At 40.5% G+C, this 27,711-nt stretch overlaps 1 protein-coding gene across 2 annotated transcripts in view; it reads left to right on the top strand.

Moving 5' to 3' along the window:
- The first annotated feature begins 1,993 nt into the window (after window positions 1–1,993).
- FLACC1 (flagellum associated containing coiled-coil domains 1) overlaps window positions 1,994–27,711 on the top strand; it is a 67,315-nt gene continuing 41,597 nt past the window's right edge. Inside the window, exons 1-6 of one of the 2 annotated variants that reach the window (XM_082261317.1) lie at window positions 1,994–2,063; window positions 6,188–6,313; window positions 7,153–7,227; window positions 12,960–13,017; window positions 14,532–14,659; window positions 22,797–22,890. In XM_082261317.1, the coding sequence (XP_082117443.1) occupies window positions 6,210–6,313; window positions 7,153–7,227; window positions 12,960–13,017; window positions 14,532–14,659; window positions 22,797–22,890 (459 nt within the window). In that variant the 5' untranslated portion in view covers window positions 1,994–2,063; window positions 6,188–6,209. Of the gene's footprint in view, window positions 2,064–6,180; window positions 6,314–7,152; window positions 7,228–12,959; window positions 13,018–14,531; window positions 14,660–22,796; window positions 22,891–27,711 lie in introns of those variants that run through there. The other variant, XM_082261316.1, reaches the window with a different exon arrangement.

The following is a 27,711-nucleotide window of genomic DNA, read 5'->3' as shown; positions in this document are numbered from 1 at the left end:
CTTCTTTGTATGTTTTTATTTATGAAGTAGATAGCGGTAAGGTCAAATTAATGGGTTACCCATTTCTTATATGAGTGGTATATCCAGTGTCCTAACCTGCTATATGTTTTTAAATCTGAGTGTCATTTTAAATGGAATGTCTTATGATTTGATGTATTTTATCTTTGTATGACGTTATGCACTTTATATGAAAATAGCCGTATGTCAGCAATTGGTTTGATATAGTACTAAATACTAGATTAAGTACTGGCTATACGATCCACCGATGATCCGGATCCGGATTGTACGGTATGTGTGGTTACGCATATCGGGTTCCGGACGGTGAAGGTGGTGATGCCGTGTGAGGGCGGAAGTGCGGCATACATGATGAGCTTTGAGAATAGGGCAGAAGTGGGACGGACATCACCTTCCCACGTGATCGGCTCATTGCTGTCCCCGCCTATTCCGATGCATGTAAATAGAGGTGATTACGTTACGTGGCCACGCCCTCGGTAGAAGTCACTTGCTGACGAAACGCACCAGGGCGTGGTCACGTAATCGCGCAGGAAGCCTTTGTGACACGCTGATCCCTCGAGGCTCACGGCCAGGTACCGGGCTGCGGGCGTTCAGGACGGGAGAGAGTGGTAGGAACAATCGGTTCACTTGCTGACATGCTGTTAAGATCTTTGGTGTTTTGCAAGTGCAATTGTTGAAGGGAAACTGTTGGGAAATAAAGGCACATATTTTGCTGGATTACGCTATGTTGCTCTTTTATTTCTCATACACACGGTCCATATGCTGGTGAGGTGGTCTACATCTGATACCTGATGGTGGTCCCATTTGAATCGCAACATAGAGGTGCAAGGTGTTTAAGGCGATCCCGCTGGCTGATACATTTTGCTTATATACAGATTCGTTCTGGTAAGTGTTCCCACTATAGGGTGCACACAGCGGTGTGGTGAAGGTCTTTTGGGTCTCTGCAAGGATACACCCACTCCAACTACCTCCTTTCATTCTGGGACCGTATGCATGGACTTCCCTACATTAGTTCATTCATTTATATATTCATGTTTATTCATGGACTACAGCGCTGCTAGTGTGTGAAGGAGTCTCTTGCCCTTGGGCTGTGTGGATCTTTATGCACCTATATATATATATATATATATATATATAAATATGTATATATGTGTATATATATATGTATATATGTGTATATATGTGTATATATATATATATATATATATATATATATATATATATATATGTATATATATATATATATATATAGATATACACGTATGTATATCTATATATATATATATATATATATATATATACGTAATTCTTGTGAATGAGCAGCCCAAACCACCTGTATACATATATAATATATATATATATATATATATATATATATATATATATTTATACATATATATATATATAATGTATACAGTTGGTTTGGGCTGCTCATTCACAAGAATTACATGCAGAATAATGGTACCGCTTTCAGCACCTAAAATCCAAAAGAATCATACCGCCAGGGAGGTTAAGAGACAAATAAGTTTTAGCTGTAAAAATATTTTACTAGTAAATTTGTCAGTTAAAAGTACCGCTTTACAGTCTTAGGTCTAGGCAAAATCTCAACTCTGTGTCTAGTGGACTGCAAATAACCATTGCATATAATAAAGCCCAGTTATTTATGGTCCTCCTATTTTCCGGAAAACAATTGGCAACTTTCTAAAAAAAAAAAAAGAAAAAAACACTGTAGTTCTTGTTCTAAAATAATACAATGCTTTTAATGAGCTCCTCAATTATCGTATGAACGGAAACCTTAATTACAGCTTGTACACAGACCTGAACCCTCTGGCACAAAAGAGGTTAACTTCAGACAGTCTACTTGGTCTGAGAGCTGTGCAGTGTGACAATGCAGCCAGTGAGGCGACGCTTTATTGTTTCTAAGGTGACCATGTAAACCTGACTTGCTCAAGCAGCAATATTTGATTTCTTTCCCTGGTTGAGTTTTCAGGACTTCAAATAAACTTCCCCCCTTTATTGGATAAGATGAGCCTGTGGTCGTTGCAAAAGTGAGTACAATCTTTACGTTAATGAATGATTTAGTATGTCACTTTGTATAGTATATCTGTACTATTACAGTAAGGTCTGATTAGAATTTTTTAGTAACTGTTTTTATAAACACATTGCATAATTGAAGCAGATCTAAATCGTAACTTTAAACACACTGCATCATAAACAGCTGCCATAAAAGACTCCTTTCGCAGAAGCAGCGGTGTTTACTGCCCCCCTAAAAAGCAATCTGCAATGGATTGCTTTTCAGAGGACATAAAGACGATGTTTGTAGGCATTCAGGAGGCAATACTATCCCCTCCTGAAGTGTGTTTTTTTTTTAATCTGAATTAAGATTTTGGATTGTACGATTGCACCCCGACTGCGAGCTAAGCGGTTGGCTTGCAGGTGCAGCGCGGTCCCCTTCACTTACATTTGAGAGTTAGATAGGCTGCCCGTCCAACTTGGCATGTCACGTTAAAAATTTCCATTGTTTTTAGATCATTTATTTAGTTATTTTTAGAGCTTTGTAGGTTATATACAAATGAAACTGAACTTCATTAATCAGAGGAATCTGTGCCATATTTATTTACTGCATTGTACTATCGTTTGCACTAGGTGAGAGCATTTTACATACAGTAGTTATGCTAGTTACTCTTCCTAAAATATTTGATATAAAGTATCACAAGGGGGTACCGTTATAACCACATCTGGGAGAACTTTTTTATTCATATATTTTTTTTTAGATTGTTTTCATTATAAATTGGGATAAGTGGTATTCTCTAAGCGCAGGTGATACTTCCTATAATACCTCATGTGTGTTGTGCAATTTATGTTTAAATACAGGTACGCGTTTGCATTTTGGTGTGTATGGTGGTGACAGGTGTGATTTAAATTTTTTTTTATTTGTTTTATTTATTTTTATATAATTAATTTTTTTTAAACACTTTTATTTTTTTTCTTTATTTAATTTTATTGTTAACAAGCCCCCTATGTGGATAAGGGGGTTGTTAGGAAAATACAACAAGCGTTATACGCAGGGGAGAAAAAAACACATGTGATCGCGTTACCACTTATAACACCATATTAAATATGGTCAATACATATGAAAATATAGTTATAGAAAGTGCCAAAGGTGCAGCAAAGTGCTAATTGGTGGTGTGAACAATAGATAAATAATAAATTAATAAATATGAAGAAGTAAAAAATATTATATATAAATATACAGTAAAGTGCTCAGTGGGAGGTGAATAAATATTGAGAAATAATGCCCAAAGTGCATCGGCTAGGGATCAAATAAATATACCAGCTGAAAGAAAAAGTCTCACTATGTGTGAGTAAACACAGAACATGTGAATTGAAACGAAATGCATGTATCCAATAAATACGTAATAAAATGACTTGGTGCGACCTAACCCAATATATGAATTGTCATGGAATTAATACCAATATATACAAAATAAAGTGACTTAGTGCGACCCAATATGTGTGTAAAAAGCTTGCACTGTGGGGCAGCCAGATGAGTGAAATAAAGTGACTGTAAAAATATAAATTAGCAGTATAAGTCAAGTGATTGCTTGGTGTAAAAAAAGTCCAAAGAACGTTGTTGGGTGAATCTCAGGGTGATCCAATTTGAACGTGCCAAGTGAGGAAACAAGTGCTCCCCTCTCAATTTTGCCCACACTCACCGGAGCTAAGTACTCCTGCAGGGGTAACCAGCGTGATATAATTAGGGTTTCCCTTTGTCAGGCAGGGCCCTGGTGCCAGTAGCCTCGGAGGTTTTATTGGATCATCTATCCCTGGTGTATGGTGTACTCAATGTAATGGATAAAGCCTTATGTATTATCAACATCCCATCATATGTTTACGGCAAGATCCAGACCATATACAAGAAGAAGAGCCTCATATAGTGAAGTATTGTATAAAATCCTTGTTTTATTAAAAAGAAACGGTACTCACATTAAAAGCAGGTAAACAATCATATACTGGTATAGGGACCGCAACTTCCTCGATCGCGGTATGCTTCCGGAATCCAATGCATTCCAACCTCTGGATGTGCGTTCCAAAGGTAGCGGAAATTACGTGATTACACCTGCTCCTGATGACGTCAATCTGACAAAACGCGTAGAGCGTAATCACGTCATTTCCGCTACCTATTGTTCACACCACCTTTGGCACTTTCTATAACTATATGTACATATGTATTGACCATATTTAATGTGGTGTTATAAGTGGTAACTGGTAACGCGATCACATGTGTTTTTTTCTCCCCTGCGTATAACGCTTGTTTGAAGTGCCCTTACTTATTAAAAGAGAGGCAGCGCCATTTACCTCACCACCCCCTTATCTAAATAGTAAATACATCCCTTTGAGCTGTATTTTGAGGTAGGCCGCAGCCTTATTTCATTCCTTAGCGCAGATTTCCCAAACCTTTTGATTTAAGCCCCCTATGTGGTAGCATGGGCAGGTGATAGGTCCTCTTTATAGAGACATTAGAGGTCTTTTATGCTGGTCATACACTAGCTGAAAAATAGTTAAAAAATCTGTCATTTGGTCTGTTTGTTCGTTTTTTTCCAGTTAATGGACATGAATTGAAAATCGGTTTTAACTTTTCAGAGTTGAGAAATCGAAGGAACAGTTTGGAAAATTCTGCCGAATGAATGATAAATTGAAAGGTTAATGTGTTTTCTCACCAAACTGTTTGCACTAGGCATATGTGACAAAATGAACGAAAAATGTATTCATTTATGTCCATTGAATGATTTATCAAATAAAATTTGGTCATTACTTGATGGCACAATTGTGTGTTTGTTTTTCGAAAATGAGTTTGAGCGATTATTTGTATAGTGTATAGCCAGCATTAGACTCTTAATGTCTCACCTGCCCTGCAACTAAGTTAATCAAGTACAGGTCGTGCTTGGCTAGCTGCTTCTCCAGCCTCAGTAGCCAGGGACTGACAGCTCTGAACCGGTAAGTAAAATACTACACATTGCTTTTGGGTTCATTAGTCACAGGGGAGATTGGGGAATTAATTTTCAAGGTCAGAGTCAAAGGTCAGGACAGGGTTTATTTTATTTTTTTAAGTTAGTATCAGTTAGTGTCCTGACCTTTGACTCTGACCTTGACCCAAACACTAACCCTGGCACTGACCTTGATCAAACCTTGATCTAGGTTTTTTTATTTGTTTATTACTTTTTAATTTTATTTTTTACATTTTTTTTTCCTTCACAAGCTTTCTTTTTTTTTTTTTTAAATCTCTGCAAGGACAGAGAGTAATAGCATGTATCTCTGTTGTCCATTCACAGAGACAAAAATCACGGGGGCCGGCTTCACAGTGACTGATCACTGTGGCGGCGCGCTCCCAGAACAAAAGGAAGGTAAGCAAATATGGAGCCCACGTAAAAAAGCCCAGTCCAGTGGGGCCACATATTTGCATACTGTCTGCGTTAAGGGGGTTAAGGGATTAAAGCAAGCTCACAGCTGCTGCTGTAGCTCCAGCACTGATTCCTGTGCTCTTCCATTTCTCTAGGGAGTCGGAGACTGCAGTGAAGTGACAAATATTTCAGAGCAATAGAAGATTGGGGAAAATTCAGTTTTAGGTAGGATTATAAGCAAAAGGCACACTATTGATTCTGGGCTGTACTATGGGTACAAACAACAACTAACATACACATATGTGGTATCACAGCGATCGTCCGGAGCAGAAGAATATATTTTGGGTTGTTCTCTGGTGGTAGGTTATAGTAGTAGCAAGAAATATATAGTTACATTTTTAAAAAATGATCTATTTTGAGCCAGTTTTCCTTAAAAAAAAAAAAGACATATCCATTACCATTTACCACCAAATGAAAGTCCGATTTGTCCTGAAAAAACAAGGCATAATCCATCTGGATGCACAAAGTAGTTGTGATATGTAACACATGTCAAAATGACAGACTTGGGCTCAGGCATTTAGACTTGTTTTACCCTTAGGCATGAATGGGTTAAATACCAGGACACTTATAAATGTATCTTGGTAGACAAAGGGTTAATAAACATATCAGTGCGTGTATTGGTGTCTCATCATTTAATCTGTTACAAAATATAGCATTCTTTAAAAATTCTTTATATTTATTCTACCATACTCTTCTGAGTCTTGTTACAGGTGTAGCTGATTTCGAAGCATCATGTCCAGTGAAAAGCTATTTCCTTGGGCCCAATATGTGGCTTCAGGGACTAAAAATGGAAACTGCCCCTTGGAAATATCTTCTGGGAACAGGAATAGACCTAGGTAAATCAATCCATGACCCTTGTTCTCCCATTGTCTAACAAAATCTTTGTTCTATAAAAGAAATCTTTCTGTTCTATACATTTTCGATTTATGGACAAATCATTTGTTTTTTTATGCATTCTGATATACTGGTGTCCTGATCATGAATGTTTTAGCTTTCCAATACAATCCACTCATATATCTCTCTATAAATAAAATGTATACCATGAATACATTGTGCAGAGTACAGCTTTTCATGCCCTAACTGCCTGTAACTGATTACATTTCTCCTGCATGTTGGTGGGCATGCACTTTACGTTACCTTCAACTATATTGCAAGCGCTTGCCTGATTGCATACACATTGAAAGTGTTTAAGTTTGACCTCCTATTATATGGTTTTGGTAAATCTAAAGGAAAATTGTACAAGAAATTTGTATAATGTGCCTTACTAAGAGGTTATCTGTTGCACTCTAGCAGTAAATTAGAATTGTGGCACCTGAGTGACGGATATAGCTTTAAAAAGTATCATGCCAAGATACAGAAGTGGATGGATTGTAAATTGCCAGTAACTACTGTACATAGATGTGTACCTAGGGCTGGGAAGCAAATCAGCTTATTTTTCTGTACAGCTTAATTCGCTTCACAGCAGATGCATTACAAAGTCATTTATTTCATCACATTTGTATGGCTTGAAAACTTTATGAATTTAAATTAGACCAGGTGTTGTTTGTTATTTGTATTGAATGCAATCAGATACCAAGTATTAAAACTACCTAATAATTATCTGCTTAGCAACATTTTATATGCCTGTCCAAAGTTACCACAACCAGAGCTTTAATTGTATGTTATTTCTTTACAGGACCTCTCCTGTCTACTCTGCAATCAAAGACCCAAGAAGAGATTTAATGTCTGCTAAATCATGTATGCTTTCCAAGTATGTCCCTTTGATCAACTTCAAGCTACACTTGTTTGCTTCTTAATTTCTATAACTACAGAGACTGGCACAAATTTACTACAGAAAAAAAAAATGTACTTTTACTACGAATGCATATAGTTTCTCCATTTTTGGTTTACGTTTTAATGGGTCTTACAGAGGGTATGTAAACTAGAAGTGTGTTTGCCATCATGTCTCAGTGCATACAGTTTTCTTGAGAAAAACATTTGTTGGCAATCTAATGCAAAGCTTCATACATGGAGAACTTGATAAAAAAAATACTGGAAATAGTGGCAGCCTTGTCAGTTTGCTGTGTGTGTTCCTTCAGTTGGTCTTTGGTCTACCTATCTGGTCTATCAGATAGGCAGTCCATCTAGGGTTGCCATCTCATCAGTGATGGGAATAACAGCGTTAAAAGTAAATGGCGTTACTAACGCCGTTACTTTAGTCGGTACCACTAGTAATCTAATTGATTACTTTTCTCTCCGCGGTAAAGCAGTTCCCGTTACTTATGCAGCGTTACTGCAATTGCATCTACCACCACTAGAGGGTAGTACGGTAACTCCTCTACTCCTCTATGACCCTGCCACTGGCCGCTCCTCGCGGTACTGACTCCTCTCTTAGGCCTGGAGTTAACAGCGCTTCTGCTCTGCAGCCAGCCACCAGCCAGTAGGTACTGGTGGTCTGATACCACCACCACCACCACCCACACCACGCAGCAGCCTCTGCACTCTGCTCAGGACAGGAGGGACAGCACAGGAGTCAGACAGTCACAGACAGGAGTCAGACCCCACCAGTGCCACACCACCAGCCACCACCACCACCAGCAGGTACCAAAAAAAAATAAAAAAATACCACAGTCAGGACTCAGGTCAAGTACCACTGCCAGTACTCCCACCAGTGCCACGCCACCAGCCCACCATCACCAGTCCACCACCACCAGCAGGTACCACTCAAGTAAAAAAAATAAAATAAAATACCACTCAGTCAGGACTCAGGTCAGGTACCACTGCCAGTACCAGTGTACCATAACGCAGCCAGCCGGTACCACTTAGCTCAGCACTGTCAGCAGCATCAAATAGCATACCAATCAGGTAGTGCCACTACCACCAGTGTACCACCACGCAGCCGGCCTGGTACCACTCAACAAATACCCACTAAGGTACCACTCAGCAAATACCACTCAGGTACCCACTGCCAGTGTACCACGCAGCCAGTAACACTCAGCAAATACCACTCAGGTACCAGTGCCACTCAGCAAGTACCACTCAGCAAAACCACTCAGGTACCAGTGTACCACACAGGTACCAGTGCTACTCTGCAAATACCACTCAGGTCCACTCAGCAAATACCACTCAGGTACCAGTGTACCACGCAACCAGCCAGTACCACTCAGGTACCACCAGTGCCATAATTGCTTCTATTTAGTGTTCATTTCATTCATTTTACATATTTAATCTTGGGGCATACAAGTTATTTGACATATTTGATAATTTTTTTTAAAGTAATGCAATAGTTACTTTCCCTGGTAATTAGTTACTTTTTTACTGATGTAACTCAGTTACTAACTCAGTTAATTTTTGTGAGAAGTAACTGGTAACTATAACTAATTCCTTTTTTAAGTTACGTGCCCAACACTGCATCTCATCCCTTTAAAATTGAATATATATTAATTACACAAGTTCTGTGGCTAATTAAGGTAGTATTTAAATTCACTTAGTGCATTATCTGCTTTAAATTAGCCCCAGAACCTGTGTAATTAATGTTTGTTCGGTTTAAAAAGGGATGAGATTGTAACCCTAAGTTCATTGATAAAAATGGAAGGAGCTTGCAAGGCAGGGTGACAACAGTGCTACTATTACAAAGCAATGGCTTAAGCCTCATGCACAAGTTTTTTTCCTCCCCGAATGTCTTAACTCAAAAATAAAAAAGCAGCTTGAGAAACCCGCCTAAAACTGCATTTTGCAAACATGTTTGGGCGTTCATTGATTCATTCCATTGGCCGGAAAATACATTTATTCTGGCCATTGGAATGAATGAATGCTCAACTGATAAATGGGCGTAGAGTTTAAAAAAAGCTTGTTTAGGCATTTTTTACCATTTTTTCTGCCCAAAATCTCCTCTCCTGAACCCACAAGGGATGAGTTTTTATTCCAACTTTAAAAGTAGAACTATATTAACCCTAAGCACCACAAACCAAAAACACTTTTTAATTTATTTTTAATATTTAAAGTAAACTCACCCATCCACCCATGTCTCTATGCTTTTATTTGCTGAAAAATCACTTGGAAATACACTCCCCCAGAAGTTCTGGTTGTGGCTGGAAAGCTTCTAAAATGGCGGATAAATAGCCTTTTAAGACAAAATAGTAGATTCTATGGTACTACAGAGATCATGACAGTCAAGCTGCGCATTTGCGGCCCCCACCTCCTCCCTCATATTTTTCCTCTCTAGCCCTTCCAAGAACTAACGAGGATACATATAAAAGTGAAGGCCAGGGATGTAATTGCTACACACAGATGTGCAGGAATCAATGGTAGGGGGAAGATTTGTATTGTATTACTGCCAAGCTAGTTAGGGAAATATGTATCTGTGACGTAACTGCGGTTTCAAATATGTGATGTACATGCTTTTTCAGGCACTTAGCAAGCGGGCATGAGCCAGGCTAAGCCATTTTCGTTGGTGAATAAAAAGGTTTGATTCCGAAGCCTGATTCCAAGAAATTCATTCTGGGTTTCAATTTATTTGCTGTAACATGGCCATCTTGGGCAAGGGCAGATAATTCATGTAGCATTTACTTCCTGGAGTCCATCAGGCCTTTAGCTCAGACTTGCAGGCAGGAGGGTGTGCTTAGTTGAGAAAACCCCTCCTCCCCTCTTGAAGATTCCTGAGATGTATGACATCATTTGCCTAGGCCTGTAAACCAGGAAGTAACTAAAGAAATGTAAAACAAAAAAGGGTAAACCAGGTAAATATGATATACTTTCCTATCTATTTACTAAGGCTAGCAGCATAAGGATTAAAACCAGTTAATGTTGATTAAGAGAGTAAAGTGCCACTTTAAACTATCCTGTTCTAATACACCTGTAAACACCTGCGTGTGCATGGACACATACTGAAGGCTAACATAGAGGGGTGTTTATAGAGGCAGAAAAGAAAAAAACCTCAAATGCCACTAAAAGTGGTGTTTTTTTAAGCTCAGTTGCATGAGCCATGAGAGTTGTCAATTTGCAATAGAAAGTATTGCATTAACTTTTGCAACAGATTCACAGAAAAATTGTATACAGTGAGACATGAAAAATTTGAAACGGACGGTATTTTGAAAACAAGATTACTGAGAGGGATGATTAGGACTGGTAATAGATTTTTAAAACAAGGAAAGAAAGATGAGAAGAAAGAGCAGAAAGACAATGGAGACAGGAGAAAAAGGGCAGCTGCAAACGAAAGTGGAAAAGAAGGAACTGAATGAATAACAGCTCCGAAGCAAGGAGCATAATGACAGTTTAGAAGAAAGTAGTGAAATAACAGCTTCGACGAAAGGAACAGAATGACAGCTCAAAAACGGGAACAACTCAGATCAACTGAGAAAGATGCTAAAGGACAACTTAGAGCAGGGGTGTCCAACCAGAAGTCCAAGGGCCACATGCGGCCCATGATGGCTATGAATGCGGCCCAACACAGAATCGTAAATTTACTAAAAAATTTTGATTTTTTTGGGGGGAATTTTTTTGTAAAAAATGCGTTTACGCTTAGCGAACACAGCTGGCCGAAATTTGACAGTAAATCTTTACTGGAGGTTTATAGGTTATATCTCTCCAAAGAAAATGATCCCAATATTCACAATCATGCCTTATTCATGTTATGAGTTTTCAGCAGCACCTATATTTGTGAGCAATTATTTTCAAGGATGAAGCACACAAAGGGAAAAATGAGAACCAAAATATCTGATAAGCACCTTGAGAATTCATTGAGAACTGCTACTACATCTATGAAACCAGATATTGATGCGTTAGTTTATCAAAAACCATGTCAAATATCCCACTAGTTTTATGTTGCCCTCTTTTACTTTTTTTAAAATATTACAAAAAAAGAAAGTTTGTTACTCTGATAGGTACATTATCTATATCAGTGTTTCTCAACCTTTTTTTCAGTCAAGGCACCCTTTAAAATTATAGACAATCTCAAGGCACCCTTTAAAATTATAGACAATCTCAAGGCATCCTTTAAAATTATGGAAAGTCTCAAAGCACCCCTTTCTAAAATTTAAAAAACTATTCTAATAGCTTTACACAATGCAGCAACATCCGTAGGACACCCAACATTAGAAGTGATTTATTCTTCCAAAGCAAATACACTTTTGCACACTTTTGCACACTGGTACAGACCAGTATTTTAATGTTTCTCTTCTCCCTCGATTTCTCTCCATCAGTCAGCTAATGTCACCCCAGTGCTGACAGAGAGGGGAACAGGAGGGTCAAATAAGGATGCTGTGGAGGCAACAGACGTCCTCCTCTTTGCCTGATAATATCATTGGTTGTTAGGATGCAAGTGTCTACAAAGTTGTAATGGTGCATAATGAAAACCCATGGCTTTGTGTAAATTTCTGATCAATTTTTAGGCATTTTTCCAAGGCACCCCTGAAGAAACCTCAAAACAAAACACCTTGGTTGAAAAAGGCCGATCTACAGTATACCTTGTAATCTGCCTGACTTATTCTGCTCATTAGCTATCCTTATTGATTGGGTATTTTTTTGTTTGGCCCAAAAATATTTTTCTTCCAATGTGGCCCTGGAAGGTCAAAAGGTTGGACAGCCCTGCCTTAGAGGAAAGAAGGACAATGACAGTTCAGAAAAAGGATGCCAAAGGAACGCTAAGAAGGAAGGAGCTGGACAGCTGAAAAGGAAGGAGCAGAAGTCCAGCTGAATAAAATTGGAGGAAAAGTATGGCTGAGAAGGGGGAGACAATATGCAGCTCAGATGGAAGAAGGAAAAGGACAGATAGTTGGGAAGGGAGGAGGAGAAGGACAGTTGAGAGGTAAAAACAAACATTTGAGAAAGAATGAGCTGAAGGCAAACAGAATAGAAAGGAAGAAAAGGATGGCTGAGACAGGAAGGACATTTTCAACTGTGAAAGAAGAAGGAGAAGGACAGCTGAGAAGAAAGCAGCAGTTTAGAAGGAAGAACACAGTGGCTAAGTGGTTAGCACTTCTGCCTAGCAGCACTAGGGTCGTTTGTTCGAATCCCAACCATGACAATATCTGCCTAGAGTTTGCATGTTCTCCCTGTGCCTGTATGGGTTTCCTTCAACGCTCCAAAGACATACTGGCAGGTTATTTGGCACCTGCCTAAATTTTCCCTGGTATGTCTATAAATGTGAGCTTGGGAGTTAGGCTTGTAAGTTCTTCGAGGGCAGGGACTGATGTGAATGTACAATATACTATATGTAAAGCGCTGTGTTTATTGTCGGAGCTATATACAGTAAATACCTGTAATAAATAATAATAGTAGTAGCTGAAAATGTGATATGGTGGGGACATGTGAGAAGGAGAAGCTATAAATGCTGGTGGTGAAATGATGGAGGAGGTGAAGTAAACATGATCTATGTTTGGCAGAGAACTGAGAAAAATATGCAGAAAGACTATGGGAGTTTAAGACTGGGAAAATGTAAGGAGGATGCTGAGCTATAACCTAAAATGGAGACCCTATATTTTTATTATCATTTTTCTTTTGCAGGAAATGGCCAGCTCAAAGACTTTCTGCTTCCGGCCTGAAGTGCAGAGGATCTGTGGAAGTTAGTATTGTTAGTTATTTTACCATATTGGAGAAGTGCTTGGAGGACAAATGAATGTTTCCCCAACTAAAGCAACAATATGCTGCTTGGATAATATAAAAAGGAGTATTTATATTTTTTAAATGAACACTAAAGAGTTTCAGAAATCACTTTTTTTTTTGTTTTGAATAGAATGTGGAAGGGTTAGAACCCCCTATCCAGTTTCAGAAAAATAAAATTTCAAAGGAGTTTTAATCATTTTGTATTCTCTTTAAAATGCCCTTTTTTAAGCTTTTCCTTCATAGACTATTTAATTAACTATGGGGCAGCATTAGGACTAAGTGATTAGCACTTTGCTTGGTATGGAGGCAAGTATGCAATATAGTAAGGAATGGGGGATACTGCGCTTCTGGGAAGTGTTATGACTAGTCTTGAAACAATTGCTTAAGTGAAACTCGGATGTGAACTAATAAATGTGATTATTGTATAAATTAAGATCCCTCAAAGGATAGGGAAAATCAAAATGTTGTTCGTTTATATATCAATAAAGTGCATTAGTGTAATCAAAACATAAAATAGATAATAAAATTATTACTCTTATCTCCATAAAAAGACATCAGGTGTAAAGTGCATTAGTGTAATCCATAATTTAAATAAATAGTAAAATTCACGCTCTTATCTCAATAGAAAAACATATAATTAATCAAGTGACAGGTAAAGTGCTCGGTGCATTAAACAAAAAAATGTGAAAAAAATCGCTCAGTCCTTTATAAAATGCTACAGATGACCAAAAAAGTTCAAAGGTTTCAGGATGGCAGCGGGTGATGTCATCTGAAGGTAGCTTCTCCTCCCCCATACGCGTTACGTCCAATAGTAAAGTAAAGGGACATGTCTCTTATATATACTGTAAAAGCAAAAGTACTGTAAACATTCTTAGAGTGTCCTCATGTAGGGCCTTATTCACATGGAGCTTAAAAAAAAGGCTGCTTATTTGGGCATTTAGCATTTTTTTATGCCTGTAAAAGCACCTCTATGTTAGCCTATGTGGCCACATATGAGTATTTGAAGAGCAAGCAGAAAAACCCCCCACCAAAGTCGCGTTCTGAGAGGAGCTTTTGAGCAGAAAAAACACGTGTATGTGCATAAATGTAATTCATAGGCCAGCATAAGTTAATACTCTGTCCAGCAGAATGCTTTTACGTTGAAACGCATGTACACGTGTATAAATGTGCACGCATATTGTAACACTAGAGGTGTTTTTTCTGCCTAATTCTGGCAGAAAAAATACTGCCTATTTTCATTAGCATTTGTGCATGAGGCTTAAATGTTATCAATTACACAATTTTTAAGGCTTTGACCAAATGAAGGGCTGTATTTCTGTTAAATATTTAGTTCAACAAGAGTAAGTTTTAGGACAAGATGCTGGCAATGTTATAAATAAATACACAGGATTTGTTTATTCCTAGAATATAAAATAAAAAAAGACTTTCAAAATGTAGTTTAAAAATTAGCTGTACCCTTTTTTTATTTTCTAGACGGAAACATTTCTGGCCATATCACCTGGCTACAGGATGAAGAGAACCAAGGACCATATTGAAGTGACATTAGATGAAGAGTTTTTTGGGGGTCCTATGCGAGACGTAAAATTGCCAGTCACACCTAGGTAACTAAAATTTTAGAGAGCTATAATTTGAAAAAAGACTCTGCAGAAAACGTATAGTTTGTGCAGTTTATTAAAAGCACAACTGGTCTTACCATCCGTCAAGCTGCCTCTGCTTGCTTATGAATTACCAATTAAAGTTTTGTTAAGCCCAAAAACAGAAATGTAATATATTTAAGCTTACCAGTCTGTTTACATAAGTTGAAAAAAGTAGGCTTACTGGCTGGATCACCAGGTTAAAAAAAAGGAAAAAAATCCTAAAAAAGAAAACTAATGCAAACATCACATCCAAGATATGGTAAGCTGAAATTTAATACATTTTCATTTTTGGGTTTAATACAATTTTAGTGTAAGTATAGCCAAAGCTATTTTTTCGTTTTGGATAGAGCAGGTCAGAGTTAAAACCCAGTCAGTTTATATTTTCAGTCTATCTTTGGGACATTTTTCATGCACTTCCCATTCAAGACATGCAACAGGAAGTTAAAGGAAGTCTACCAAAGGGGAAATCCACTTGTCCTTCGGAAAAGAGTACTTCAGAAGATTTCCCCTTACCATTTGTTCTCGGAATAACTCCTAAATTTTGGATTTCCCTTCACTCTCTTTGTAGATGACAATAGCCACCAGTACAAACTCAGAGGTGAATGTCCCCAGTGGGACATCTATAAAAACCTACATACAATCCAATGAGAGCGGCAAACAAATGTCCAAGAGTCTGAAGTTTTTAGTTAAAAAATGAATGAATTATTAGATAAGGATAAAATAAAATGGACACATTTTGAGCACCAAACAAATTGCCCCTTCATCAGGGCTTAGGAATTTTGACTGTGTGTAAGCAGATACCAAATAGATGTGACGGAGGGGTATCAAAGTCCTAGAATTTTTGGGGCATTTCCCAGCAAAGAAACACTACAGTTGAGAGTGAGATATGAAATTTCCCTTCATTGTCTGGATGTAGATAGTACTGTATATGTCTACTTCGCAGCCACTGCTTCCACCAGGAAGGATCACTTTCTTTTTGTCATTCCTGATTGCCCCTGTAAAGGGGAACCTGCTTCTTTTTTCACCATTTCTCGGTGACCAAGAAAAATTGTTGTTTAAGCTTATGGTCTTTGGGATTTGGTTCCAACTTTTCCTGTCAATTACTTTCTACTAGATCAGAGAGTGACTCTTGGGCTTCTCAGCATCAAAGCTTTTAATTAAATTATTTATAGCGACAATACATACAGCATTCAAGAAAACCCAAACAGGTTGGCAACGTTTCAGGTCCTTACATTATTAAAGTGACAAACAAAATAAGGTAAGGACATAAGTCAACCTAGAAGGCAATTGGACCAGACATAGGTGAATGATATCCAAAACAATGATAAAGCATCCAAGGAAAGACCTTGGCCTAAACATCAGTGGTGTAGTAATGTCAGACTTGCGACCCTCAGAGGAGGAGACATATCCCACTAACAGGGAGATACTAGGATCCTGTCAATTTTACATTAACCTGGTCTTCTTTTTACACGTTCTCTAAGTTCTAGCAGGTAGATGTTCTGGCCTTGTCTAATCCAGCTGTGGGCCTAAGGTTTTTCATGCAACTGCTTGAGATGTAGGCAGTCCCTGGTTCTGTTATTTTTCTGTGTACCTGTTAATCTTTTTTTTTTTGTTACTGTTGACCACCACTCATTTGGACTGCTACAGTATGTTCCCCAATTGTATCTGAACCCGTTTTCCTTCAGGTATTAAGGGAATAAAATAGTATTATTGTCCTTAAAACTTTAGTACGTAAAATCAACTTTTCAGAGTTAATTAAGGGACACAGGCCCAACTCCTTTGTTTATGATCTTACTCCTAGTACTGCTTTTCTAAAAAACTAAGGCATGTTGGTAGTGGGAGGGGTTTTACATGGTGTCCAAATCCACCTGTAGTTGGCAGTATAAACCAGATGTCTCCGAATCCCGTCTCCTTCAATGTACTCCATACCTTTATGGTAAGTACAAAAATCCTACTTTTTAACTCACTGTCACCCAATGTTATGTCACAATTGCTTTATGTGTAGATTCAATCTGTTATTAGCTATGCAAAAAGAGGTTAACAAGAGTGGACACACATCTGTATATTGTTATTCTTTTGACCACCAGTGGAAGTAGTGCGTTGTTATCTCCGGTAAGCATCCTAATTAAAGCTGGCCATAAACAGATTCTGCTGAGTTGGCTGAAATTCAAGCCATGGAGGGCCCTGCAAGCAACACCCAACTACACAAATGTGGATTTAAAAATTGACTGAGCTGGATGGAAAAATGACTGGCTGCATGCAGATGCAGCCACTGTTTGATAGGGTCATTGAATAGAATAACCAACAGGGTAGATACCTCCATCCCCGCTTTAATGTGGATGGGAGAAACAACTGATCTTCTCTTTTTCAGTCAATGAGAGAAGATTGATAAATGTATGGCTAGTTTAAGGCACACAAAATTGCAGGAATGCTTCTTTTGTTCCATGCTTAATGTTCCATTGTGCAATAAATTAAGCTATACAAGTAATTTTCCCACTGTCTACTCTGAGAACATTGTTTTATTGGGAAAATGGGTAAAGGGATTTACAAAAAAAGCATTTAATTATAGACAAAGTTTTATTTATGTTGGTACCTTTTTTGCAAATCCAGAAAAAAATTGGTTTATTTTGTTTTTGACTTTCTATTTTTAGACCAGTAGTAGACAATAATATGTAAGTATAACCTACAAGGAGACATGACAAAGAATGACCGAAGTGTTAACCCTTCTCTAATAGACAGGACGCATGATTACACGCTCTGCTCACTTTCAGCCCATGCAGACGCTTTCTCTAATCAAAGATGATTTTCCACGATTTAATACCCGAGCTTGTTTCCTAAAACAGAAGTGTCCCTTTGTAACTCCATTCAAGGAGATGTCAAAAGCACATACTATTTGTTATTATCATCTAAGACAATGGTTGTAGGGATTCTTGAACGTCATGCCTAGTGGCTATTGTTAGCTCATGATGGCAGGAGGAGATCTTGAAAGGGTATCTACATGCTTTTGTGAAATTCAGGCACTGCTTTAGACTCCAACTTGCTGTCATATGGATATCATTTTATAGCAGGTAATATCAGAGAATAGGTGCAGGAACAGACCCTGAAGACCACCCCCTTCCTGCCCCCCCATTCGTGGGAGAGAGCAAGAGCAGAGATGTGGTGTGTGGTGTGTACATCGCATCAAATGAAAGGTGTGGCCAAATTACACTAACAGTGAGAGGACCTTAAATGGGCATAGATTTATAAAACTAGGATTGCATAATGCGTACAGTGGCAGGGTTCAAAAGCGCGCTATGCACAGTATGTAGGGTTCAGGAGTGCACTACGCACAGGGGGCGGGGATCAGGAGTGCACAACACATAGGTTGCAGGGTTCAGGAGTGCACTACACACAGGAAGTATACTACACACACAAATCTGCCACAAATCTGCCTGCCATTTCTAACAGATCCTGCTCTCTGATTTAGATTTACCTGCAGCCCCTCTGGTAAGCAGACAGAGCTTAAAACTATACTTTGTCTCTAGCATCTACCTAGGAGGGTGCTACATATTGAATAAATAGTTACATTTAGGCTTAAGGCTAAAGAGTGTCTCCTCGGTCACTCTTTTTATCTAGTGATTACACAAGTTTTGTCATATTAAAATGTCATATTCAAAACTGTCTTGCAAGCTGTTGACAATTTTATGCTTTATTGTTGCTTGCATATAATTGTGTGCTTTCCACAAAGATCATCTTCTGCATGACCTAGCTTTGCTTCTATGTTCACTGATAAGTAATGTGCTAGCTCACTTCTGTGATTTGTATAAATTCAAATCTTGCTTAGAAGCTGCACAGTGTGGCTGACTAATCAGCACTGCATGGAAATATTCGAATGATCAATATGTGACGACACAAAAGTGTTTAAATGTTCACACTAAACCCCATAGACAGAATGAGCAAACAAGTTCCCAGAAGCCAAAGAAGAAAGAAAAAGCATTAATAAGGTATGTGCAGTAGATGACAAAATTTAAAGAAACTAGACAAAACATAAAACAAAAGAACTACATTTACCATACAATGCTGTGAAAAGTATTTGCTCCCTTGCTGATTGTTTTTCTTTTTTTTTGCATATTTGTCACTCCTAAATGATTCAGATCATCAAACGCATTTTAATATTACACAAAGATAACTCAGGTTAATACAAAAATGCAGTTTTTGAATGATGACTTCATTAAGGGAACAAAACTGTCCAAACCTGCCTGACCCTAGGTGAAAAAGTAATTGCCCCCTAAACCTAATAACTAGTTGTGCCACCCTTAGCGGCAACAACTGCAATCAAGCGTTTGCAAAAACTGGCAAATTATTATTTCACATCGCTGTGGAAAAATTTTGGCCCATTCTTCTTTGCAGAATTGGTTAAATTTAGTTTAAGGACATGCCACAGCATCTCAATGTGATTCAAGTCCAGACTTTGACTAGGCCACTCCAAAACCTTCATTTTGTTTTTTTGAGACATTCAGAGGTGGACTTGCTGGTGTGTTTCGGATCATTATCCTGCTGCATAGCTCAAGTGTGCTTGAGCTTGAGGCCACAAACTGATGGCCGGACATTCGCCTTCAGGATTTTTAGTAGAGCGCAGAATTCATGATTCCATTATATACGGCAAGTCGTCAAGATCCTGAAGCTGCAAAACAGCCCCAGACCATTACCCTACCACCACCATGTTTTACTGTAGGTATCATGTTCTTTTGATAAAATGCTTTGTTAGTTTCATGCCAGATGTAACTAGAGACACACCTTCCAAAAAGTTTAACTTTTGTCTTATCAGTCCACAGAATATTTGCCCAAAGGTCTTGGGGATAATCAATATGTTTTTTGGCAAATGTGAGCCTTTGTGGTTTTTTTTGGCTTTTGCCTTGGAACTCTACCATAGATGCCATTTTTGCCCAGTCTCTTTCTTATTTTTGAATAATGAGCACTGACCTTAACTGAGCCAAGTGAGGCCTGCAGTTCTTTAGATGTTGTGGGTTCCTTTATGACCTCCTGGATGAGTCATCATTGTGCTCTTGGAGTAATTTTGGTAGGCCAGCCACTCCTGGAAAGGCTCACCACTGTTGCAAGTATTCTCTATTTGTGGATAACGGCTCTCACTGTAGTTCGGTGGAGTCCCAAAGCCTTAGAAATGGCTTTGTAACCTTTTTCAGACTAATGTCAATTACTTGAAAACAATAAGAGTGCAGCGCTCAAGACAATAATAAATATAAACGTAATGTTAGAAAGTCCCAATGTGAATGAGAATGTGATCATGCACACACATGTGCTCCGTGTAGTGAATCCGACACCCGGTAATGTAGTTTCCTCTTCTTATACGTAGCCCCTGTGTTACCAGACAGGCTAATATGGCTTAAAGTTTCCCAGACGACAGACTGTTCCAGAATCCTGGTAACACAATTTGTGCAACCAATTTTCCACAACCAGGCAGGCTTAATAGGTATCAGACCTCTTCCTTATGGAATCCAAGAGCATTATGGCAATAACCTCCAATCTCCACAATAGGTCCACTCAGCCATAAAAGAAAAGGTCCTGACATAGTGCTTAATCCTTATAAACCATTTTATTGCTTAAAACACATATAAAATTACCTGGAAAGGCACTGAGCACAGTACACTAAGATCGCCTGTTACAAGTTACTCTATATTCTCGATGGATTGCGGGTGACGTCACCGGCCCCTCCCCCTCCGTATGCGTTGTGTCCCTGGGCGGGACTTCCTCAGCGAATGAGAGGGAGAGGGACACGGCCGCTCATATAGAGCGAGAGGCTCACAGGGAACCATCCCCGGCTAATTCACATGCTAACCCCAGGACGCAAAGTCTATTGTCGTAGAAACCACAGGGATAGCTGCTGGATACAAAAGAGAAAATGCCCACAACCCGGAAGTGAAGCCTTATCACTTGTGACGGTGCTACAAACATCCTGGATACAGAAACAGGGAATACCAAATCAGATATTATATCCCTGTCATATTCAAGACATTAAATAAATAGTATTCAGTGCAACCCAGACCAGTTAAAAAATAGCACTGGTACCAAAAATTAATAATAAATACAGGCTTTTCTAAAAGTAAATACTATCAGTTCCTGACAGAATTTCTACCTAAAACCACGGAGGGAGGGGCCAGGACTTCTACCAGCCATCCATTAACAATAACAAGTGAAAGGACAAATAATACAATATATTGAAAAAATATATACATATATTGAAAAAAAAGAGAAAAAAAATTACATAAATAAAAATGAAAATAAAAATAAAAATAAAATAAATATAAATAAAATAAAAATAAACTAAAATAAAAATAAGACTAGACAATTAACGATCCGAAATGAAACAATTAAGATCAAAATCAACATTAAGACCTCTGGGAATGGAAACCTTAGTCTCATAAATTCAAAACGATTCACGGCGACTAAGTTGGCGTATGAAATTGCCACCACGCCATTGTTGTTTGACATTTTCTATGCCCCAAAACTTGAGGCTCCTTGGGTCGCGATTATGCACATCCCGGAAGTGACGTGACGTGACTGTGGGTTTTAAGGCCCTCTTTTAATATTCCCCACATGTTCTCCTAATCTAACCTGTAGGGGCCTAGACGTCCTCCCGATGTAATGCAAAACACACCCACAATCTAACATGTAAACCATTCCTACCGTGGCACACGTAATAAAACCTTTGATCGCATAGGTTCTGTGACTGACGCAGTAAAATCTTTGCGTTTCTTGCAATTCACCTTGGAATGCCTGCAGGCTACACAGCGCCCACAGGCATAAAAGCCTGTCAGGAATGAGAATAGTCTATTTTCTGGCTGTACAGGGGGGTCAACTACACCCGGGGCTAACCCGTCCCTCAGTGTAGGGGCCTTTTTATAGACGAACTGCGGTCTATTCAGAAGCACAGGGCCCAAAACCCTATCCTGCTTAAAGATAGACCAGTTCTTTTCAACTATCTTCTCCAACTTTCTATATTGGAGATTATAGTAAAAAATAAACCTGAACTGATTATCCTCAACTGATTGATTAACAGCAGGTTTAGGGACTACCAATACACTTTTGTCCAGCTGTTTCACTTTGGCCACCTCACTGGTCAAAGTGTTCCTGCAGTAACCCTTTTGGACAAACCGATCAACCAGTACCTCCAACTGTGATAAGAAATCACACTGCTCCGTAAACTTTATTTCTCATCTGTTCTTGAATTTTTTTAGATCGCGGCATGATGTGTTGCTTTTTGAGATCTTTTAGCATGCTTCACTTTGTCAGACAGCTTCTATTTAAGTGATTTCTTGATTCAACAGGTCTGCCGGTAATCAGGTCTGGGTTTGGCAAGTGAATGGCAAGTGAATATTAACTCACAGTTCATTCATGATTTAGCAAGGGGAGAGGGAATTACTTTTTCACATAGAGCCAGGCAGGTTTGGGCAGCTTTTTAAAATGAAATCATCATTAAAAAAAAACTGCATTTGGATTAACTTAGGTTATTTTTGTGCAATATTAAAATTTATTTGAGGATCTGAAACATTTAAGTGTGACAAATGTGCAAAAAAAAAAAAATCAGAAAGGGGGCAAATACTTTTTCACAGCACTGTATATGTAAAGCGTGCATTACAGTTTTTTTTAGATGGAAAAGAGGTCTTTACTGACAACAAGCATATGAATTTAGAGTAATTCAGGACCCAACTCAATTAAAAGATCAATCCACCCAAAACTAAAATTTTTTTAAATGAACTCCAATAAATTAAATTTTCGATTGGCCCATGAGTGCGTCTGTAGTTCAAGTAATATGGTGCATCCCTGGTTTCTCTGCATGATTACCAAAAAACGGCATGGGGCGTCACAAAGTCTTCATGATTCACCTGTGTCTATGGTGGATAATCTTTAAATACAAACTTTGACCTCCTGTGGCCATGCCATAATTGTAGCTGGACTTGTAGTAACAAAACTATAGCTGTGCTATAGTTCTGTTGAATTTTGATTTTGTAATTATAGGTGTGATTTAATGACAAATTACAAACATATTTGTACATATTAGAAACACATTTCCATTATCAAGAACTTTTTTTTCCTTTTGCAGTCAAGGTTTTGTGGAAGATTTGCAGGAGCAAATTGCTAAGCTGACTGCACTACTGGAGCAGGAAACATCAGAACACCAGAAAACACGGATAAGAGTGAGTAAACTATTTATCATTTTTTTTTTTTTTTTTACAAAATCAAAATTTTACATTTCCTTAATCTGACAATGCCAAGAGTAATAACACAGAGTACAGTGCTCCATACAATTAGATTTCAGTTTAAACCAGCCACATCACCTAAATCTGTACTCTTAAAGTGGTTGTAATCGCAGTAGATTTTTTTTAATCTTAATGCACTCTAAGCAATAAGATAACAAACCTTCTGTGTGCAGCAGTCCTCTCAGCTCCCCTAATACTTACCTTGTCCCGTCTCTTTCCAGCGATGTTGCAGGAGAGACTCGGCTGCCCAGTGCCCTCCCTCCTCACTGGCTGAGACAGCAGAGCGCCATTGGCTCCCGCTGCTGTCAATCAAAGTCAGTGAGCCAATGAGGAGAAAGAGGGGGCGGGTCTAGCCACAGATCCATGTTTGAGTGTACACATGGAGCTATGGCTTGGCTCAGGTGCCCCTATAGCAAGCTGCTTCCTGTGGGGGCACGCAGCAGGAGAAGGTGCCAGGAGCGCCGAAGAGGACCCAAGAAGAAGAAGATCTGGGCTGCTCTGTGCAAAACCATCACGCAGATCAGATAAGTTTAACGTTTGTTATTTTTAAACACAAAAAAAAAGACTTTAGTATCGCTTTACGCTGGCCATGTATGGATTGAATCTCAGCTGGTTCAGCAGGGACCAGTAGAAGTTCGATTCATCCATGGGCAAGCAGGTTACACTTAAGCTTATCCATTGATCAACTTCATTACAACCAGCCTGTGGGATTTTTTGCATGCGATTACTGCCGGTGTCTATAGCCACCAGCAGTAATCATTGAGTTGGGAAGACTCCCCACTGGCAGAATACAATAGCGCTGCAGGAGAGATCCCCCCATCAAGGCTAAATGTGTTGATGGGGGAATCAAGCAGATTTCTTTTATATGTAACCCATGGTTGCAGGAAAGAACATCAAATCATCTATGGCTTGCCTTAGACTCACAATAACCTGTTTGTCGCTCCTCTCTAATACATTTGAGCAGGGCTGTCATTAATATTGATTGGGCCCTGGGCAAAAATTTTCTTGGCCCCCCCCCCCCCACCTCCGTTCTTGGGACATACATAAAAATAGCAGGTAGACTCAAAATCAGTTTACTGCAGCAGATCATGCAGTGATTACAGTTGGTTGCCAGAGGTTACAGTCTATCCTTACTGCTCACAGACTGGTTGCTAGAGGTTACAATACATAATTTCTGCTTGCCAATTGGTTGCTAAAGGTTACTGCACATTATTGCTGCTCACTGATTGGTTGCTAGAGATTACAGCAGATCACTACTGTCCACTGATTATTGATTGCTACAGCTAATTGCACAATATTACCACTGACTGAGCAGTGGAGCAATCCCAAATAATTGCGCAAGTAAAGCGGCACATTAATACACATACTACAGGAGAGGGTCAGAGATTGTAAACGTACTACAGGAGAGCCTCAGAGACTGCAGACATCCTACAGAAGATGGTCAGAGACTGCAGACATACTACAGGAGACAGTCAGGGACTGCAGATATGGTACAAGCGACGGTCAGAGACCGTGGACATGGTACAGGAGAGGGTCAGAGGCTGCGGACATGGTACAGGAGAGGGTCAGAGACTGCGGACATGGTACAGGAGAGGGTCAGAGGCTGCGGACATGGTACAGGAGAGGGTCAGAGGCTGCGGACATGGTACAGGAGAGGGTCAGAGACTGCGGACATGGTACAGGAGAGGGTCAGAGGCTGCGGACATGGTACAGGAGGGGGGTCAGAGGCTGCGGACATGGTACAGGAGAGGGTCAGAGGCTGCGGACATGGTACAGGAGGGGGGTCAGAGGCTGCGGACATGGTACAGGAGAGGGTCAGAGGCTGCGGACATGGTACAGGAGGGGGGTCAGAGACTGCGGACATGGTACAGGAGAGGGTCAGAGGCTGCGGACATTGTACAGGAGGGGGGGGTCAGAGGCTGCGGACATGGTACAGGAGGGGAGTCAGAGGATGGGGACATGGTACAGGAGGGGGGTCAGAGGCTGCGAACATGGTACAGGAGGGGGGTCAGAGGCTGCGGACATTGTACAGGAGGGGGGTCAGAGGCTGTGGACATTGTACAGGAGGGGGGTCAGAGGCTGCGGACATTGTAAAGGAGGGGGGTCAGATGCTGCGGACATGGTAGAGGAGGGGGGTCAGACGCTGCGGACATGGTACAGGAGGGGGGTCAGAGGTTGCGGACATGGTACAGGAGGGGGGTCAGAGGCTGCGGACATGGTACAGGAGGGGGGGTCAGAGGCTGCGGAAATGGTACATGAAGGTGATTTCTCTTAATATTCACCCTAGATACCTTAAATGTATATTCAAAAGTTTAGTCCCTGACTTAATAGCAATAGTCTAGTCTGTTCTATGCAAAAACAACAGAGCTCTGGAGAATGTTTTATCCTGTTAAAGAAAACACGTGCAACCAGTGATCAGTCTAAAACATTCTTAACTTTATTTTCAAAGCGGGGTAACTATTATACACAGTATTGAACAGGAAATACAGTTGGGAGGGGGAGTGGATACTCTCAGGAAGAGTCAAGTTCTCACAAAAGTTGAACAATGGGTTAATATAGAATGTTCGTTAGAAATTGCAAAATACGCCTTGTCTAGACCCTATAGCTCAACTTAGAATAAAAGGAAGCAGAATGTGTTAGGTACAAAGGAAGTGGGGATGTATCTTTATCTTGAAATGTCAGAACATATCGGGTGATTTACTTAGGTCATTGTTCATGTTTAACTAAAGACTTAAAGTAACCTTAACTGAAACAAGTCATTACAAGTCACAGTTGTAAGAAAGAAAATGGTGTTACACAGGTCAAGCAAGAAAATGGTTGCCAGCAACTAGAAAGAGGTCCTGTCATTCCCCTTCAGTACAGGAGGGGGGGTCAAAGGCTGTGGACATGGTATAGGAGGGGGGTCAGAGGCTGCGGACATGGTACAGGAGGGGGGGTCAGAGGCTGCGGACATGGTACAGGAGGGGGGTCAGAGGCTGCGGACATGGTACAGGAGGGGGGTCAGAGGCTGCAGACATGGTACAGGAGGGGGTCAGAGGATGCGGACATGGTACAGGAGGGGGGTCAGAGGCTGTGGACATGGTACAGGAGGGGGGTCAGAGGCTGCGGACATGGTACAGGAGGGGGTCAGAGGATGCGGACATGGTACAGGAGGGGGGTCAGAGGCTGTGTACATGGTACAGGAGGGGGGTCAGAGGCTGCGGACATGGTACAGGAGGGGGGTCAGAGGCTGCGGACATGGTACAGGAGGGGGGTCAGAGGCTGCGGACATGGTACAGGAGGGGGGTCAGAGGCTGCGGACATGGTACAGGAGGGGGGTCAGAGGCTGCGGACATGGTACAGGAGGGGGGTCAGAGGCTGCGGACATGGTACAGGAGGGGGGTCAGAGGCTGCGGACATGGTACAGGAGGGGGTCAGAGGATGCGGACATGGTACAGGAGGGGGGTCAGAGGCTGTGGACATGGTACAGGAGGGGGGTCAGAGGCTGCGGACATGGTACAGGAGGGGGGGACAGAGGCTGTGGACATGGTACAGGAGGGGGGTCACAGGCTGCGGACATGATACAGGAGAGGGTCAGAAAACTTTCAACAATGCACACTTTACAGTTGAATAACACAGCTCAGGGTTTTAGAAAAGCAAGCATTCTATTTGTGTAAGGACATACCTGGCCAGCTGGGCTCATTATACACTTTCAGAGGTTACTGGATGGGACTCCCACTCTGAACTTACTTGCTAACTCCTGAGCATGTAGGCTGCAGGGCGCAGGGTCAGAGCATCAGTGGAGCTCCTGGCCCTGCCCCCTCTAAACTGGCTGGAGAATAGAGGTCTGGGGGCGGGGCTCCCAGTCCGATCATTGCTCTCACTACAGGCAGCCACTCTAATCCTACCAGACAGGATGCAGCAAGGGAGCGGGACTGGGAGCTCCACTGATGCTCTGACCCCCGCCCCCCTCTAAACTGGCAGGGGAATACAAAGGTCTGGGGGCGGGGATCCCACTCCGATCACTGCTCTCCCTACAGACGCTCTGATCCGAACATACAGGATGCATGGGGCGGGGATCAGAGCATCAGTGGAGCTCCCAATCCTGCCCCCTCTCTGCTGGCTTGCTCGGGAATGCAGCCTCCGTGCGCTCTGCATCATCCAATGTGTGGGTTCAAGCAGCAGCTGCTTTGGGCCCCTCAATAAAGATTGGGCCCTGGGCAGTTGCCCCGGTTTGCCCTGCGGTAAAGACGGCCCTGCATTTGAGCATAAAATGTTAGGTCTGGCTGTCTGTAGGAAAGGACACATTAAGAAAATAGCTTTTCAGTACATTCCCCTGTTTCCGATGCCAAGCCCCACTGCTAGCTTAGTCTTCGAAAGATGCTTCCTTTAGGGAGGAAATTATTAGTTGACTGGATTTGCAGAGGAACTGTGGTGGGATCCTTAGTTATCAGAGTTTTAGGTTTTATCTTTGTCCTTGGTGTTTATGGAAAATGTAAAACCTCCATGGTAATGATACATTTTCACAGAAAAGCTAGCCCTACTTTGTAACAGGGCACTTGACATGGAGTGTCAAAAATCACCTTACATTCACTTCTGTATGACGGCTTTGTGCCTCATGGTCTCAGACATGAAAACAGTTCTTTTTCTGGGCCTGTCAGCATGGAAAAGTTCATTGTCACACTAAACATAACAATCTCACTTCCAAGGGCAGAAAAATCTTCTTTCCTATGGTGCATAAATCTCAAGGTGAGTTGTTGCTCTCTCTCTGTGCCGAAT

This window comes from Pelophylax lessonae, assembly GCF_965119305.1.
Source record: "Pelophylax lessonae genome assembly, chromosome: 6".
Classification (NCBI taxonomy): domain Eukaryota; kingdom Metazoa; phylum Chordata; class Amphibia; order Anura; family Ranidae; genus Pelophylax; species Pelophylax lessonae.
The sequence above is the reverse complement of the archived record's forward strand: the minus strand, read 5'-3'. Positions and strand labels throughout refer to the sequence as shown.